General features: G+C 34.3%; 1 protein-coding gene across 3 annotated transcripts in view; it reads right to left on the bottom strand.

Moving 5' to 3' along the window:
- Window positions 1–19,474, bottom strand: part of DENND1B (DENN domain containing 1B) — a 260,094-nt gene that overhangs the window by 146,909 nt on the left and 93,711 nt on the right. For 2 of the 3 annotated variants that reach the window (XM_060126905.1, XM_060126890.1), the window contains exons 4-6: window positions 17,429–17,478; window positions 15,367–15,486; window positions 2,088–2,157 (exon numbers count right to left, since the gene is read on the bottom strand). In XM_060126905.1, the coding sequence (XP_059982888.1) occupies window positions 2,088–2,157; window positions 15,367–15,486; window positions 17,429–17,478 (240 nt within the window). The remainder of the gene's footprint in view (window positions 1–2,087; window positions 2,158–15,366; window positions 15,487–17,428; window positions 17,479–19,474) is intronic. The other variant, XM_060126894.1, reaches the window with a different exon arrangement.

Here is a 19,474-nt window from a genome sequence, read left to right as displayed (position 1 = left end):
AATTAGGAGATTGCTCACTAGAAGAGTAAAAGAAGTGTCTTAATTTATTAATAATACATTTAAATTCTATTTAATAAAAAGTATCTGGAGTAGTATTTGTATTGAGTTTAGGTCTGTTTTTAAAGATATTTACACTGAATCTTAAAAGATGAGTGTTCTACCAGTGTTCTAGGAAATTTAAGTGGCTCCAAATAATTGGATAGTATGTTGTGTGTAGAAAAGTGGGAGCAGAGAAGCCAAGAAGGACTATCAGATGGCAGATCATGAAGCTTCTAATATGTCAAGCTGCACACATGTTTAGATTTTATTCTAAGAAAAAAAAGGAACCACTGAGAGGATTATAAGCAAGCAGTAAAATGATATAATCAGGTTTCAGAAAGATCATTCTTAGAGATCAGAATATGGTGGTACTTAACAACTAAGAATGTGCATAAGATGCCCATAAGTAATTTCTAGAGAGAAGAGAAAAGAAAACTAAGAACATAAGAACACCAAAATTCTAGGTGTAGATAAAGGAAGAAGTTCAAAGAAAGACTGAGGCTATAACTAAAAGCAAAGAAAACACAATGTCAGATGACCAAACAAAATACAGTCTCAAGTGTGGAGGAGTATCAAGTAAGAATTTAAGCAGATAGCCAGAGACCAGAAAATATACCCTACATTTCAAAATTAGAAAGCAACAACAGGCAATCACTGCAGATTTTTTTAAAAAAAACTTTTATTTGAATTAAATTGCATCAAATAGCATAGCTAGTATCTTAGTAAATTAGTCCTTGTTTAAAATAGGGAAGAATGATTAAGGGGAAAATTTACAAACTATCATACCAGAGAAGTTCATTAATTCAAAGCAAACTTCAGTTTCTGTTTTGTTTTTATGTTTAAGAAAAAAGGATAAAGGTGTAAAGATAAATATAAGAGCTAAAGTTATAAAATTCTTAGAAGAAAAAAAGAAAGCTTCATGCATGACATTGGATTTGAAAATTATTTCTTGACATGACACCAAAAGCACAAAGCAACAAAAGACAAAAACAGATAAACTGGACTTCATGAAAGTTAAAAACTTTTGTGCATCAAAGGACACTATCAACAAAGTAAAAAGACAACCCACAGAATGGGAGAAAATATTTGCAAATCATATATCTGAAAAGGATTAATATCTGAATATGTAAATAACTCCCACTCCTCAACAACAACATGAAGACACGATTAAAAAATGGCGAAGGACTTGAATAAATAATTCTCAAAGAAGATATACAATGACCAATAAGCACGTGAAAAGACTCTATCTCGCTAATGTTTAGGGAAACGCACATGAAAGCCACAATCATATACCACTTCACACCCATTAGGATGGCCATTATAAAAACAAAACAAAATGAAAACAAAAAATAACTGCTGGGGAGGATATGGGGAAACTGGAACCCTGTGCATTGCCCCTGGGAATGTGAATTGATGCACCCACTGTGGAAAATGTTATGGCAGTTTTCCAAAAAGTTAAACACGGAATTACCGTGTTATTCAGCAGTTCTACTTCTGGGCATATACTCAAAAGAATACACGGACTCAAACAGTTATTTGTACACCCACGTTCATAGCCACTTTGTTCACAACAGCCGAAAGGTGGAAGCAACACAAGTGTTCATCTAAATATGAATGAATAAACAAAATGTGGTGTGTGAATAACAGAATATTATTCACCCTCAAACAGGGAGGAAATTCTGACATACACTACAACATGGATGAACTCTGAAACATGAAGTGAAATATGCCAGTCACAGAAGGATCTATATTGTATCATTCTACTTATATGAGGTACATGGTCCCATGCAGACAGACAGACAGTAGTATGATGGTTGTTGCCAGGGACTTGGCAAGGGCAGGGAGGAATGGGAAGTTGCTGTTTAATGGGTAGAGAGATTCAATTTGGGAAGTAAAAAGGTTGTAAAGATGATGGTACTGATCACTGCAGAACAATGTGAATGTATTTAATGGTACAGAACTGTACACTTAAAGACAGTTAAAATGGTAAATATCATGTTAGGTGTATTTTACCACAATTTAAAAAATGGGGAAAAAACATGACTTACCAGTTCCTTAGCCAAGTAGTCTGCCAGAGTATTTAGAAGCTTGTAATATACTTCAAACCATGGCAGGTAACTGTAAAAAAAAAAAAAAAAAAAAAAAACTTTAAAAGTGTGTGTGTGTGTGTGTGTGTGTGTGTGTGTGTGTGTGTATCATTTAGAATCAAGAAACAAGATGGCAAAATAACATCAAATCTAGATTATTTCAAACAGGTTGATCCTGGAGGGCAAAAAAGAACTATACCCATGTTCTCTTTACTGTTACAGTAAAATTTTACATATAATATACTATTAGTTTTCATAAAGTAATCAGAATCCAAAATTCCATTATAAAGGTTATTCATTACATGCTTCTATTTTATGTTAGCAGCATCAAAAATCACTTAATCCCACTGTGTGGTAAGCATGGTATGAGTGCACCAAAAGCACTCATAGAATAAAAATTAACCACTGTAATAAGATAATATCAAATAAAAACTAATCTTAAAAATCTTTTAAAACAAAGATATAATCATTTCTTTATAAATATTACTGAATTAAGTATATAAAAATAGAATTATGTGCTTATTAATTAAATCAATTCTTTGGAAACTGATGTTTATGTAGGATGGTAAATTTCAAAATAAATATCAGTACAAGAAAGCCTATTTTAAAAATTGTAAATATTATAAATAGCATTTAAGTATCAAAAACACGTATAATTTAAAAATCATTTTGATTCATTTTGCTAGATACAAATATAATTAATTTTATGAAAGCAAAATACTAAATCCAAAAATCAATTGTACAAAATAAAATCTGTACTCCTTTTCAACAAATTAAGGTATGTATATTTAAAATCTATCCAAAATTTTTAATTGTTTATTAAAATGTACACTTTTCACATATAAGAAGAGTAAATCACAACACACACCAGTGTAGTTAATTATCAGTTAACAAATACTCATTTTTTTCTTCAAAGAATAACTACAACAGACTACTTTTTAAAAGAAAGTGTGATACTTTTACTACACAATTATATACTGACAAGAGTACAGATACACAAATCAGATTTCATAATCAATGACTAGAGCTTAGAAAAACAGCATTCTTTCTGCATTTTTTCATATAATGTCTGATTTATTAGTGACCATGAATGATGCTTTTTAATTAGGAGTTGCCTGAAGTCATAACAAAAGAACAGTCAGGTAAATGACAGCATCCTTACTCAGCAGAATGCTATAGAGTTCTTTAAAATGATCATTATAAATAGTAAGTAATGATATAAGAGACCTATCATATTTTAAAATATCTACCAACTTTTCATTAAACCTAGCATATTGAGTAGTACATCCATTTATCTCTGTGCCCTTTGGAAATGCCACTAAAATGACTGTAAATAAATAAAAAGGGTATAAATTAATGAGGACAAGGCAAATGCAATAGAAAGCAACAAAGGTGAATGGCTCTGTAAAGGTGGTAAGCAAACAAAGAATAACTGACTTTGAAGAAAAGAGAAAACCAAAACCTGAGTGTCAAGAGAAGGGAAAATGACCATTAGCCAATAGGCTGGCCCCCACCGGATCCTGATCTGGGAATTTCTCTGAGAAATTGATCTGGGAATTTCTGAGACACTGATCTGGGAATTTCTCAAAGGAAAAAAACACCTCAAAGGCCCTATATTTTCTTGTGAAACTAACCACTGCACATACAATGATGCTAATTGAGTTTAGTGCCTCTATCTTAAATATAAATTAACGGTCCAACCACCAGATATTTGAGGAAATACAGACATCAATACAAACATAAAAGGAACTCCAAGTAAACAAAGACAATACAAACACCAGGTGAAAGTTTCAAAAATTATCATTAATATCCACAGGAGCTGAATAAAGAACAGGATGCTTTTTTTTTCATTGTTCTAATCTAGTATTTATTTTATTTTTTTTTATTTTTTAACATCTTTATTGGAGTATAATTGCTTTACAATGGTGTGTTAGTTTCTGCTTTATAACAAAGTGAATCAGTTATACATATCTCTTCCCTCTTGCATCTCCTTCCCTCCCACCCTCCCTATCCCACCCCTCTAGGTGGTCACAAAGAACCGAGCTGATCTCCCTGTGCTATGCGGCTGCTTCCCACTAGCTATCTATTTTACGTTTGGTAGTGTATATATGGAAGCAACCTAAGTGTCCATCGACAGATGAATGGATAAAGAAGATGTGGCACATATATACAATGGAATATTACTCAGCCATAAAAAGAAACGTAATTGAGTTACTGTAGTGAGGTGGATGGACCTAGAGTCTGTCATAAAGAGTGAAGTAAGTCAGAAAGAGAAAAACAAATACCGTATATATATGGAATCTAAGAAAACAAAAAAGGTCATGAAGAACCGAGGGGCAAGATGGGAAGAACAGGATGCTTTTAAACAAAATGAAATATAAAAAAGGAGAAAGAAGTGAAAAAATAAATTTTTAGACAATAAGAACAAGTTCTTATAAATTCAAAATACAAATGGTAAAAAAAATTAAAATCAATAGAAAGGGGGCTTCCCTGGTGGTGCAGTGGTTGAGAGTCCGCCTGCCGATGCAGGGGACACGGGTTCGTGCCCCAGTCTGGGAAGATCCCACATGCCGCGGGGCGGCTGGGCCCGTGAGCCATGGCCACTGAGCCTGCGTGTCCGGAGCCTGTGCTCCGCAACGGAAGAGGCCACAACAGTGAGAGGCCCGCGTACCGCCAAAAAAAAAAAAAAATTACTAGAAAAATCCCGGAACTTTAGACATGAGTTTCCACATTGAAAGTGCCACTGGGGTAACTGTAAAATAAATGAGCCAAACCAGAGTATCACAGTGAAATTGCAGAACAGGGGCAACAGAAAAGCACCTAAGAATTTCCAAAGAGACAAAACAGGTAACATACGAAGGCATCAAATCCAAAATGTCCCTGAACCTCTGTCTCAACAGCAATTCTGGGAAGTCAGAAGATAATGCCTCCAAAAGGCAGAGGTTAAATCCCTTGCAACCTAGAATTCTTTGTCCAGAGAAACTATCAATCAAGTTTGGGGATAGACTAATAGCAGTTTCAGTCTTTCTAGAACTCAAAAATTTACCTTCTCCATAATATTCTTGGGAAGCGACAAAATGCAAGAGTGAAGTAGAAAGGAGGAATATGGGGATATAGAGACAAGAAACTGAATTCCAGGGAAGAACAGGTAAGTCTAAGGATAAATGTGCCAACGCCTGGTAAGCAACCAGTCCAGATGGAAACAGGAATGAGGGCATTGGGTAGGATTTTCTGGGACAGGGGGTTGCAACAAGCTGACAGCCTCATGTGGGAGTCTCGAAAAACCTGGGTGAGTATGTGCCAAAGCTCTGACTGTTTGGGGAAAATCTAAGAATCAGAAGTTAGTATAGGTAATCTCAATTTTCACGTTTAAGTTACTCAACTCTTCTAACCCTAGTGCTTAGATAGCTAATCTACTTTCTATCATATCTTTTGCTTACAAAAAAAAACCCTTAAACATTACTAATACTGTTTTTAGATTATCAACTCAATATCATGCAAATTACCACATCGTATTTTCCATACTCATTATAACTCAATGAAATAATTTTCATGGAGGATGCCCTGCTAAGACACACTGTAGTTCCTTGGATACAGTACAATTTCTTTCATTTGAAGTCATTTCATAGTCACATTTCAACTTTTAACAGCCTGAAGAAATTGCTATTTCAAGAAAATGTCAATGTGTTATGTAATTCAGATCTATATGCTCAGATGAGATGAGACCTAATCTATTCAAGGAACATGCAGGTCTGTTTCTATCCTGCTCTCAAGAATCTTAAGATAAAGCAAGATTTATTGACTTTAGGTGGTTTGCATGTCTACCTGTTAATCCTTATACTGTCATTTTCACCTTACTCAAATAATGTGGAACCTTGTTTAAACTTCCTTCCTGGTTCACTATAAAAATAAGTTATGTAATAAATATCTCATAATTATAAGTTATTGCAAAGTGAGAGATTCTCTTTTTTCTAGACCAAATGTTCTGGTTTTCTCATCTTTACGTTATTACTTTTCATCGATTATCTTCCCCTTCCAATTTCTTTTCAAATTATTAAAACAAACTGGAATCCAATTTTTCATTAAAAAGCTAGTTTATACCAAAAAAAACACAATTTATTTGTAAGATTTTGGACCTGTTTTTGAAAATGAAACAAACTGAATTAATAATTGATTAACAGTTTACTTTTCAAAATTTAACAATGCTAGGTATTTTGGTATCGTTTTACAATTACTATTATTTTTTATTATCTCCAAGAATACTTTCAACTGCATTGCATCCTGATACCAGGCTACGTTTGTTCTTTATACAGGGATGCTGGATTTTGTTCTCATGTTCATTCAACTCTTGACTCTATTATATATAGATCACTGCTATAAATCAGACTAATATAATTTTTTAACTATTACAACAAGGCTTACACCTATGAGATATTTCTCACAGTGATCTCTAAGGCTCCATCATGCTTAGTTATTTCTGTTTGGACAGTAAGACTTACTAGTCAGGTCTATGCCCATCTAGGGAGTAGAGAGCAGAATCTAAGAATCAGAGATTCCACACATTAAAATAACTGGAAGTACAGAGAATAAAACTTCTTAGGCACTAACTATAGGAATGAAAATACGCTAGGTACTTTATACGTGTTCTCTCATTTAATTCTTATAATAATACTATGATGTATATTTGACTAAACTAAGGTAAAACAACTTATCCAGGGTCACAAAGCTACCAAATGGCAAGCCTGAGATTAGAACTCTGACTGAGCAATAATACATGCTCAGGGGTCTACCAATCACCCAATACAAGCATGTACTTCTATAATACCCAGCCTTTGAATAAACATTGTCCAATGACCAGAGGTTTTCAGGAAGCTGCATAAAATGTGAACAAAATTCATTCATTCTAGTTTAATCTTAAATCAGCCTACTTATAATTTCTATACACTAAAGTAAATTCTATCTTCTAAAATTTGTTTAACTAATGTTCAGAGCATTACCTTCCTTTCTGCCTCTTAAATTATATTTTATTCATATGGGCAAATTTCCCAGCAGATAAACATCTGTTTGACTCTTTCATTTCACAGATTGGTAATTCCTTCCAATTATAGATTTTAGTACTGCTTATACGTTCCTCACTGTGGATAAAAATTTTGAAAAGGATATGGCCTGCAACATGGTACAAGATCTCTGCCCAAACAACATAAATCTATCAACATCTAAGTAAATTTCGATCAATAAGAAGACTCATAACTGCATTATCTATTGTCTAGCCAACATTTTTCTCTATATATAATGTGTTCATGAGAGATAATGGGACAGACTCTTTCAAATTTCTACAACAGCACTGCCTGATACACCAATAAGTACCATCACCATAAAGAACTGAGTTTAGTTACACACAATGTGCTTCGTGAACATGTACTGGTTCTTGGTGATAACTAGCTCCTTTTTAAGAGTACATATCATTCATGTTTTTTTTAATGAAAACATCACTTGTATCCAAGTGGCACTACTCTGTAACCTAGTCACGCTCTTAGGATGTCAAGGAAACAGGGACATTTTCCGTTGCAAATAAACAACAGCATCCAGAGCGGAGGGTGCAAACTGGCTACATGCAGACATACCCAGCCCACAGTCATATTCTGTTTGGGCAACGCACCATTGTTGTTGTTGAACTGAGTAAGTGGCCAACTTCTAAATCAGATAATTCACTTAAAAATCTAGATTTCTTCTCTTAAAAATCAAACGAACTGGCAATACTGGCTACACTTTTTTTTATTTTAACTTTGCAACAAATACCTAAAGCTGGGTAACAGCTTCTGTCTTTGGATGGGGCATGTGCTATTTATTTGGATCACCCCGATTTCCTACTGTCAGCCAAACCTGCTTATCTCATTTTAGGCCCTTATCTTGTCCCTGAATTCACAACCCCTGGTATGGTACAACTATTCAACAGGAAGTCCTGCTTACTTTTTTATACGACAAGAAAATGGTCCAGGGTACACAAAGTAGTCAATAATTCAAATATTTTAACAAGATTCCATTGCACACTTCAAAGATAAAATGTGTGCCAAAAAAATACATACACACATAGATATAAAATAAATATTATAAATTATACAAGCTTATCTTGCTCAGGTAAGAAATGTTATTCTCATGTTTTTATTTTTGTGGTTTCTTAGATAGTTTTCAAACAACATAAGTTCAAAGCAATTAATTTTGAACTAATGTATAAGCTCCTAAGCTGATGGTCGTTAAGTTAAAATAGTTTTCACTAAATTTTACAGTCCCAATCTGTTTTTGTACAACCAAACACAAAAATCCCAGAAAGTTTTTAAAAATGTATTCAACATATAATGACTAAATAAGATACTTTACTTGAATTTTATAAAACTGAAAATGTAGTTCTTTAACAAAGGATTCCTGGGACTCTCATAGTCTTGTAAACATACATAAATGTAAAACAAATACATGAAGGCCAATTATTTTAAAACGAAAGTCAAAGCATCTCCTAAGATTATTTCCTTAATTTTTCATAAAGACATAAGGCAAAGGACAGATGTATATGTAAAGCCATGCGAGACTTCCCTCACACTTGGCTTCCACTATCGAGCTGATAAAACTTTTACATCCAAAAGTCAAAGGTTAAATAAAGGAAAGGAAATGTTTTTTGTCAAACAGTCAGGTAACCACTAACAGTCTAAGTGGTCAGCAGGAACCTAACTTAGAGTAATCAAATAAAACGAAGGAAACTGCCTTTCCGTAGAAAAATGTCTAATGTCTAGAGGCTGTTTTTCTGCCTGGAAAATTGACACAAAATGTGTAAAATTGAAACATTCTGCTTCTAAGGGACTTGCTTCAAGGAAGAGTGTGAAAGCCTCAAGTTTGGTATGAGTTACAGGGGATGTGGGCAGGGAGGACTACAAAGGCCCCAAACATCAAACTGTCTCCCTTATGAAAGTATTTAATTTTGAACCCTTGGCGACAACTTTATAGTTGTAAAATTATGTTAATCAAATTAGGGGAAAAGTTACTTCTTGCATTTTTGCTATTATACGAAAGCAATTCTAAATACAAACAATGGCATGATTTAAATTAGTAATATCTCAGGGTTTGTTTGTTTTGTTTTGTTTTGCGGTATGCGGGCCTCTCACTGTTGTGGCCTCTCCCGTTGCGGAGCACAGGCTCTGGACGCGCAAGCTCAGCGGCCATGGCTCCCGGGCCCAGCCGCTCCGCGACACGTGGGATCTTCCCGGACCGGGGCACGAACCCGTGTCCCCTGTGTCCCCTGCATCGGCAGGCAGACTCTCAACCACTGTGCCACCAGGGAAGCCCTCAGGGTATTTTTGAAATCTTGTTAAAGTAGGAGAGACATGCCATAGAAAAGGCTAAAGCATACAAAAATTCAAAATTAAATATTGACTTTTATATTAAATAAACCTGAATTGTAATATTTCTTCTACAGAGAGAATGAAACAAATACAAATTAAATACACTTACTTTCAAAACTTATAACAGCATAAATCCAGTCGAAGAAGAACCCATGGTTTTGAGAGCATTGTGTGCAAATTTTCTAGCTTAGAACTCTAAGGTAAATCTAAATTACTTTCAAGTCTTATATAATGGCATCATCCAGGATGAAAAGTAGCTTTAAAGCTTTATGTGAAAATTTTCTAGCTCATAACTCTAAGGCATAGAGTAGTTTTTATTAATAATGTATATAAATCACTTAGCAAAATGCTTGGTTTATAGTAAACAAACACTAAATGATGTTGTTATTAATTTATGTGTTATTATTAGTATTATCATTGTCATCGCTAACCTGAAAGTCTTTGTTATTCAAGAAATCCAACACTCAGAGTTATTTTTTGCTTTTCTAATGAAAATTTACTACCAATTTGTATTTAATTTTACTTTGTATTAAAAAATCTTAAACATCCTTAAATGTATCCCATTTTCATTATGACTACTCTTTAGGGACCTAAAATATTTAAAACTGTTCGATGTCAACAAAAACTCAAGAGATATTTATACTTTTCTTTTAAAATTTAGATCATTAAAACACAAACTCAAACATTATAAGGTAAAATAAATGAAGAGTTTTTTTTTAAATGAAGAGTTTTTTGATGAAGATATAGTTGATCACAATAAAAAAAATTTAGTGTTTAACAGGATATAAAGACAACAGGATATAAAGACAACAGTGATTTAAGATTTAAGAATCTTAAATCACTGATACTAAAAATGACCTCTGAATAATCAATCCAGTATTATCTCGCAACAATAACTAAAAATGTAGTGTGTTTCAATATAAATGCACTAATTTTTCACAAAAGACAGCTTCAAGAAAAAGATGCTAAAATTTTTTCATATTTGAAAGTCATAATATACTCCAGGTAAAGAAATAAGTAACTAGTTTTAAAAACTATAGTCAGAAAGGAAATCATCTTTATGCTAAATCTCAACTTTTAAGAAAAAGAAGTGAAATGACCAATTGTCAGATTAAGCATGTACAAAAATTCTCAGCACTTACAGTGGATAATATGAAAGCCATAGAAGCTTTTTCAATTTATTAACTGCTTCTATATATATTCATTCACTTTACCAACTGTGAATAAACACTACAGTTAAATATTTAGTTTGCTATCCAATAGAAAGATTTATAAATGTGTCTTAACAAGACATGGAAATAAGTCTAGAATGAATACCAAAATTTAAGCAATGATTATGTTTTACAAATATAAGTGCCTTTACTTTCTTTTTCTTTATTTTCTTCCAATTTTTCTATAGTAAAATATATTACTTTTGTTAACAGAAAAGCATGGTTAAAGACATATATTTCTGTGTCTTGCTTATTCAAGTATTTTGTCATTTTTCTCAATAAATTTTAGCCCTATTAATGCTTAATTCTAAGAAGTCTTAGAATTTAGGACTTAGAATTAAGGCTGAATTCTAAGAGGACCAGGACATTCCCAAAACACTGAATGCAAACATTACTCTAAAGCCCTGGCAGCCACCAGTGAACACTCAGAACACTAGCAGAGGTGGCCTTCTCTCACAGAACCCCTGGAAGCAGCAGAGTCTGGAATTCAAGAAATTGGCCTTTAAAGGAAGAGACCTGATTGCCCCAACCAATCCCATGAATAATTCGTTTGCTACTTCTACCTTCCCTTCCCACAACCCTTCAAAAATGACTAAATTCTAAGTCTTGGTTTTATATGAAGCTAAACAAACTTTCTCCTACTACATCTTAAGGATACGATGAAATTGAGTGTTGTTGGAAGAGAAAAAATAATAGAAAATAAATTGTAGGTGTAGTCACATTTCTCCTGTCCTCTCACAAAGCATTTCCACCACGTTGAACATTCTGTGTTGAAATTACAGAAAAACACTAACATCTGGCTCTAAGATGGTGATGGGAAGGTCACCTCACAAGTAATATTTTTTTGTCTTCCAAAGATCATTCTTTTGCACTGTGATTCCAAATTTCAAGCGTGTAGAATGAAATGCCTGTTCCCTTCCCATTCTTAATTCTGCTAGTCAACAATGACCAGCTGCTGCCTTTGGAGTATCTCCACGAAAACACACTTGTAGGACCATTTCCTGTCCTGGTTGTCTTACCTGACAAAAGATGATCTGGGTAAATTCCCACACATTTTTAATATGCTCTTTATATAGTCCTGACATCTCAGAATTTTAGTGCAGGAAAAACTGATTAAAATTACTTTTGCTCACTGCAAAAAGTAGATGAATGCTGAAGTGTACAAAGTCAAAGAATTAGAGATCTATCCTTTTATAAGTATATACAATCATATATTAATATATAAATCTGTTATTGACTACTCCTTAAAATATACATTTATATATACATATAACTTGTTCTTTACAAACGTAAGAACACACTATAAATATTACCTTGAAACTTTTCATCATTTCACAATATATCATAAACATTTCTCCAAGTCAGTATCTGTGTGTATAATTTTTCCTAACAGATAAATAATATTCCATTGTACTAGTCATTAATTCATTAACGTATTTATTCAACAAATATCTATTAAGAGTTTACTCTTGTAGGCACTGGGAATACAACGCATCAGTGAACAGCACAGATAGCATTCCGGCAGGGAGGGGGCACAGAGTGGAGCCTGGGGAATGGGCCCTAAAGCACCTAATCAGTTCCTCCTGAGAGACATCTACATCCAGTGGTTTTGCTCTTATAAACCATGTCATAATAAATAACTTCGCTCACACTTTACTACTCACCACTGGGAATATTCCTGAGATTTAAATTTCAAGAACTGGAATTAACTGAGTCAAGGAGAAGGAGACTTTAAAAATCTGATAGATATTTTTAAATCCCCCTTCAAAAAGTCATGTCATTTTACAGTCCTACAAGCAGCACATGAAATATCTATTTCCCCTCATGCTTTTTATTTTTAGTTTTTCATTTCTGCCCATCGTAATGTGCTCGTTTCTTTTACCTTTAGTAAGGCTGAGCATCATTCACAGGTGATGTGTGTGTGTGTGTGTGTGTGTGTGTGTATACACACACACACACATATATGTATATATACGCTATTCACATTTCCTCTGTGAATATGCCGTTCAGATGTTTTACGTATTTTTCTATTGGGTTGTTTCTCTCTCTTATTATACTCTATGGTGATTAACTCTCTGTCACAGTGGTTGTAAATATAGTCCTACCAGCTTATTATTGGAATATTCAATTTCCTTACAATATTTGTCACCAAACAGAAGTTTTCGTCATTATGTAGTCAAAGGATGCCAACGTTTTTGGCTTCAGGATTCAATGTCAGGATTCAAAGGCTCTCACAGTTACAGTAGTTTTTAAAAATCAACAACAATCTCTTCTAGCACGTTTAGAGTCCCATCCTTCCTTTCAACACGTATGAAGTTCAATCGAAAGTGGTGAAGACTCAGTGTAGTCCGTGGACAAACCAGAACCCAAAACACCATTATTCCTCTCACTACAGCATTCACCGAGATTTGCCAAAATTATTTTCACAGACATACACCGATTACACCTTAAAATAGGTATTTACCTACCCATCACAACTTTCTAAATAAACCGCTGAATTTGATTATATTTTAATTCTCTGTTCTCTAATTTACTGGCTAGTGTCTAAATTGGCTATTCTCAAAGAACACCGTTGCATACTACTTTCCAGGACAGTGACTGAGACATGCCATTAACATCTATGAGATGGCAGTCTTTTAATTTTCTAGGAAAAAATAAGCTGTAGGATAGAATTTTCTCAATTTAAGATTCTCACTCTCCTCCACAGTTTTTCATAAAGCTTTGATACCTACTATTTCTTATCTACTGGAAAGCACCGTCAAATAACAAAAGGAACATTTACTCTTTTTAAAAAGACTAAATAACCAATAATGCTTACTGTGAAAGGTTTTCTTTATTGGCATAGACGATTTTTTTGGTTTTTATTACACTGATATAATTGAACCATATTTTCTGCGGGTGAGACTGTTCTTAATGTAGAACGACAACATTCAAGTCTCCTTCCACCCAGACGGGTTTGAGAACTACATAAAAGTAACCTGATACGGTAACTGCTCTAGAATCTGCTTCCTACAAATTAATGACAACTGGTTTGGAGATACAGACACGATACTAACCCTTCAATCATTTAACAAATAGCTATAGTTCATATTTTGTGTAAATATTTCGAGGTTAACAATGGCTTTCCTAAATTGAAACAGAAATGGCTAAGAATGTTTATTCTACAAGCCCATTCACAGGGACTATTGTGAAAATTTAAAAACGTGCTAATTATTAATAGGTTCATTGTATTCAAAGTATTTAAGAGTTCAAAACAAAGAGAAAGATTTAGACTCTTTAATTATGGATATCATAATTAATTTATGTAAAATAGATTCAAATACTACCTAAGAATGATGTCTGTAACTTACTCTCAAATGGGTCAGCAAAAACAATACTACAACAGAGACGTACAGAATTTGTGTGTGCGTGTGTGTGCGTGCGCACATGCGTGCGCATGCGTGCGTGTGTGTGTGTGTGTACGTGTGTACACTGAGAGAGTGGGGGGAGGTGGGGAGAGACAGAAGCAGGCTAACAACTGTGAATCTAGGGGATGTGTAGACAAGAGCTCATGGTACTATTCTCGAAACTTTTCTGTAAATTTGACTTTTTAATGAAAAGATATTCTGAGTAGAATTTATAACTTAACCCTCAAAGATTGAGAGGAATGTAGCTAAAAAGCAAATGAACATTAAATTTAATGTTATTTCTTTTACTATAAACATTTCTATAGAATCTAGCTTGACCAATATCCGTATTGTAATCACAGTATAGAGTCCAATTTGTATAGAACACACCTACATTTCTGAGTCATCAGGACATATTAAAGGGAAGATAACCTTCCGGACCGTCCTCCTCAGCACTAGCAACTCAAACCCAAGGTCCACAGACAGAGAGATGCGCTCTCAACTGTCTACCGAGTGAGTCCAGGCCAACCAGGTAAGTGATGGAGGCGGACAGGCAGGGCTTGTGAAACAAGCAGACTCCTGACACAAGGAGACACCTGCTGCTCAGCACCAGCTCAGTGTTGCTGGGACAGCAAGACCAGCGCTAGCAAAAGGAACAAAAAACGTGAACTTCATGCAAAATTTCACTAAAATTTATAAGGTTAGAAACACCTTCCAAAGTTTTTTAAACACCATGAGGCCAAATAAAACACCTCTAAACACTTCTGCCCAGAATCACCAGCTTGCAACCTTTACCTTCAACCAACAATTCACTTTCAAAAATCCAAGTTCTGGGTCAGCAATAGAACACATATTAAGTTAACTGAATTTTTTGCATCCTACTTAATATGTGAAGCATATATTATCTGACCTCATATCTTAATTTTTCAAAAATAAACCCACAAAAACTAATCTTTAAAAGGGCCAATTCTAACACAATATTGTAAATCTACTATACTTCAATAGATTAAAAAAAAAAGAAGGAGCCAATTCTTTGAAGCAAAATTCTACTGTTACTGGTATATCTTTAAACCAAATTGATGCCATATATAGAGAGTAAATAAAATTATTTTTCAACTTAGTTGGATTTAAATAAAACAATTAAAAATATATATAAGCATATTTTTAAGCATCCCAAGCACAGCAAAGTACAAAAGAAAGACACCGTTAATCTATCGTGCCTCCAATTTTATTTTTTACTACAAATACTTACCTGAGGATGCATAAGCAGATTTTCCCTCCCGATGTGAGTCGGCAGAATCCAAACCTCTGTTTACTTTCAATGTCTGTCAGTACAAAGGCAAAGTGCTGTCCGACTTGATTCTGAGACACTCTAAAATACAGTAGTATTATAACACTTTAAGCCTTGTGTGAGAATTTTCTTAGAGAAAAGCAAATGCAAGAATAGATGTATGTGTGGCATTGTTTTCACCTTTCCAATCAGTTGGTTCTCAAAGACAGAATGACGTTTTAAAAACTAAAATGAGCGTGAAATGTGCAAACTAAATCATGAAGCAAGTACCAAAATAGGTTGAAATGCCTTATGGACTGAGCAATTCAGCATATTCTAATCCCTTACTAGGGAATCATAAGGTATCTTACCGTAAGTTTTCACATGCTTGAAAGTACTTATCAAATATTTCATAAATTCCAAACGTACTACTAATGGAACCGGGGAGGTGAGAAGCTGGTCATATGACGGTCCGCCCCTCCCCAGCCTCTCCTCCAGGTGACTCTAAGGCTTCTCACACAGCAAAGCATGTTGCTGCACAGCCTACTGGCAGCCACCACCAACTCTGTTTAATTGCTTCTTCTGTTGACATTCTCACCCAATAAAGTACCATACAAATTACTATTGGCAATTTTTTTAGCATTCTCTTCTAGAGCTACCTGTATCCTGGTAATAAATTTCCAAATTTACAAAGAATCTGAGCTAACATGAACTAAGTATCATCATATGTGTCACACTGCCATGTAAGGTGCAGTATAAATCATTACGCTGAACCTTTACTATTATTTAAAATATACAAATATATTTCCTGTTACTGGCCATAACTTTGCCATTAGACAACAATAACTGAACATCTGCTTCCTTGTCCCAAAATAAAGTTTCCAGGACACCTAAAGTTTGGCTTTGAAATAGCCACAAGAATTATGTATGAGGAAACAAGCTACTTACCCCTACTGCACCAATACTACAAATCATTTTCAATTGTCAGGCAATACTGCAGTTCGAATGCTGAATATTTAACAAACACAGTTTTATGGGGACAGGTTTGTTTTTGTTTTTTTAACTTTTACAAACTTCACAAACAACCTCTAGTGTCTCCTGTGCCCTCTAGTGCCCAATGTTCACAATTTACTTCCATAGCTTTTCTTCCTTTATTTCATCTTTGCTATTAATTTGGAAATTGCAACTTTAGCAGGCACAAGTGATTCCCCAGAAAAGAGGTAAAACAAGGGGCATCATTCACCAGCAGTACTTATTACTATCAATTAGCCCACCGTTCGAAAGGCTTTTTTATCTTTAACACTGTAAAATTTTAGATTTTTACTAATCTCTACTTTTAGCAAAATATTTTCCTAAAATAAATTTTCTTTTAATACCACCTCACAGCATACCCTTAAAGAAAACTGATAATAGGGTATGAAAATCACATGAAAAACAATAAATGATCTGTTATTATGCTCAAAGGGCTATATATTCTGTGACATTCCAGTTACACACAGGTAATACTCTATTCATCCAGCATTTGTTCAGTAAAATACAAACATAATGAGATTTTCAAAACTGCTAGGTAAGAGGGTTTCTCTGCAGCCTTCCATAATATTGCACGATTTCTATAAAGCTATTCTTGGGAGACAACCAGCCATGAGTTTTACAATATCACACAGATGGTCTTTTCAATCAGGGTGAAGTGAGATAGAAACCAGGATATATACATCTAATTTTAAAAGACACAATTCTAAGGCTCTGATAAAGGACATATTAATGTTTTTTTCTCCTAGTGCTTACAACGTGTACCTGAAGAACAAAAGGAAGAAATGGAACCTTAAGACTAATCCTAACTGGCCACAGTGGAATAAACAGAAGATATAATGATTTAGAAGGCTTCTCCATTTCAAATATTATTTAATTTTGAACCTCTAGTCTTTTTTGTTAGAGGCAATGGGGGAAAAATACATTTCATTTTATAAAGAAAACACATGTAATAATTTTAAAGTGCTCACTGAGATTAGGCTAAGGTTATTTTAAATGATGACTTATACTGTACCTTTCAACGTCAAAGGGGAAACAGAACTTTGGCACAGTCTGTAGTACTTCCTGCAAATGCAAAAAAAAAAAAAAAGCTTTAGAATATTTTTAAAGATGCAGTTAAAACTTTTTTGGAGACATTTTTTAGGAAAAAAAAGTTTGTCTTTTTCTTAAGAAAAATAACAGAGGTTCCTGGACTAAAATAATTGATTATTAAAAAGGAATTAAGTGTGTGCTTTGGCAGATTGCACTGACAATGCCACGGAAGCCCCAGGAGGGAAAGGCCTGGCCTGAAGGGTATTAACACCCCTCACATCCCCGCTGGGACTCCCTTCAACAAGGCCATATGGATTTTACAAGAAGCACCGCACCATATGGGTAAGCTGCGTCTGCTGCTGCTTGTACCACAGAGTAGCCACAGGGACTTCTGACAGATCCTGGCTCAGAAATATAAATGTTGTTTCAATTAAAATGCAGGCAGAGAAAAGGGAATGAAGTTGGCAGCAATGAATTACTGAGAGGTATAACAACTCTACGTGCCCCAGAGTAAAATGGTTCAAAAAAAAGTATTTTCTATAGCTAAAGAAACACATTTATATGTTGAACTCTTGGTAAATTCAACACCAGTAACACTAAGTTTAATCCCAAGTAACACTCTTAAAGAAATGTGTATCTAAAAATAAGCCTTTAATGTAAAACTACATAGCTTCTACTCTGTGCACTTTTATTTAAGAATTTCCTAATATGAAAATCAATGTTTTAATTAAGCATAGAAAATAATCTTACTGACTTGAAACTGCAGTGATTTTACAGTTATTATAAAATAATTTTAAAAGCTTTTAGAAATCATATACGTTAACAAGTAAAACAAAATGCAGATAATTGTCAGATATTTGGCAAAAACATAGAAAAAGATCTATTTTGTTAAATATGAAAAACAACTTAAAATTAACTCCTGTCATAGAGTCAGAATTGAAGACACCATCACACAAGTTTAAAGCCAGGCGATTTTACAAGAGAAAGCAGAGATTGATGAAGAGGCTTCATATTAAAAGAGTAAAGAGCAAATATCTTCATGCAGTAGCCACTCCCCAGCCAGAAATGCCCTATCACTACTTCTCTACCAATAAAACTTACATTCAGAGAAATCATCAGTATATGAATATTAAGCCCTATACACAGTCATAGGATTGAGTGTTTTAAGCAGAATTTCTCCCATTCTTTTAAAATGTAAACTGGTATAAAGTATCAAGTAAAAATAAACCATTGTAAAATTCCAATGCCAAAACCTAAGAAAGCTTCAAGAGCCTTAAGTCCCTGAAGCTGAAAGAAAAGCGTATGTAAAAACGCTATCTTCTATCTTTAGGACAGGGTACCCAGGTTTGCTTATGAACATACATTTGTAAGTACGAGCGCAAACCCCGTATTTAGAAAAAGCCAACTGTTTTACTACTGACAATGTTTTATTATCAATAAATGGAACTAAAAGAGCTGCTAAGCTTGAAATAATTCAAATTACTTAAACTGAAAACAGGACATTACAAAAGAGAACAATTCATCTGACCACTGCTAATCCTTATCTTGTGCTGCAAAAAGTGAAGCCATTTCCCATATTTACAACACACATGAACGCTATTCAGATACTCCCCCTGCAAAGCTGTTCATATCATTTCTGTAACAATAAAGATAGATATTCAAAATCCATTGTCTGCTTCCAAATATACCTGAATTAATAATATATTTCACATTGATTTTAAGACTCAAATAAAGAAGAATGTTTCCCAGTTAGTTGCTCAATCGTTCACACCCTCCCCCTCCCTCCTTCCAGAAGCAACACACATGCACACACTTCTGCAAAACAGCCACGGCTCGCTCCCCAACTGGCAGAAGCATCCCTCAGGGGACAAGTCTTTAAACCTCCGCACTCTTTAAAATTCAACCAGCCAGCAGGTCTATAGACTAGTGTATAAACAGTATAGACAAAAAAATCCTCTCTCAGCTTATGTCAGTGACAAAGCAGCTCAGCAGTTGACTGTTCCTCCCCTGACAGTATAAGCTGGGCTTA

The sequence above is a fragment of the Lagenorhynchus albirostris genome, chromosome 2 (genome assembly GCF_949774975.1).
Source record: "Lagenorhynchus albirostris chromosome 2, mLagAlb1.1, whole genome shotgun sequence".
Lineage (NCBI taxonomy): Eukaryota > Metazoa > Chordata > Mammalia > Artiodactyla > Delphinidae > Lagenorhynchus > Lagenorhynchus albirostris.
Note: the sequence above shows the minus strand (reverse complement) of the source record. Positions and strands in the feature narration are given on the sequence as shown.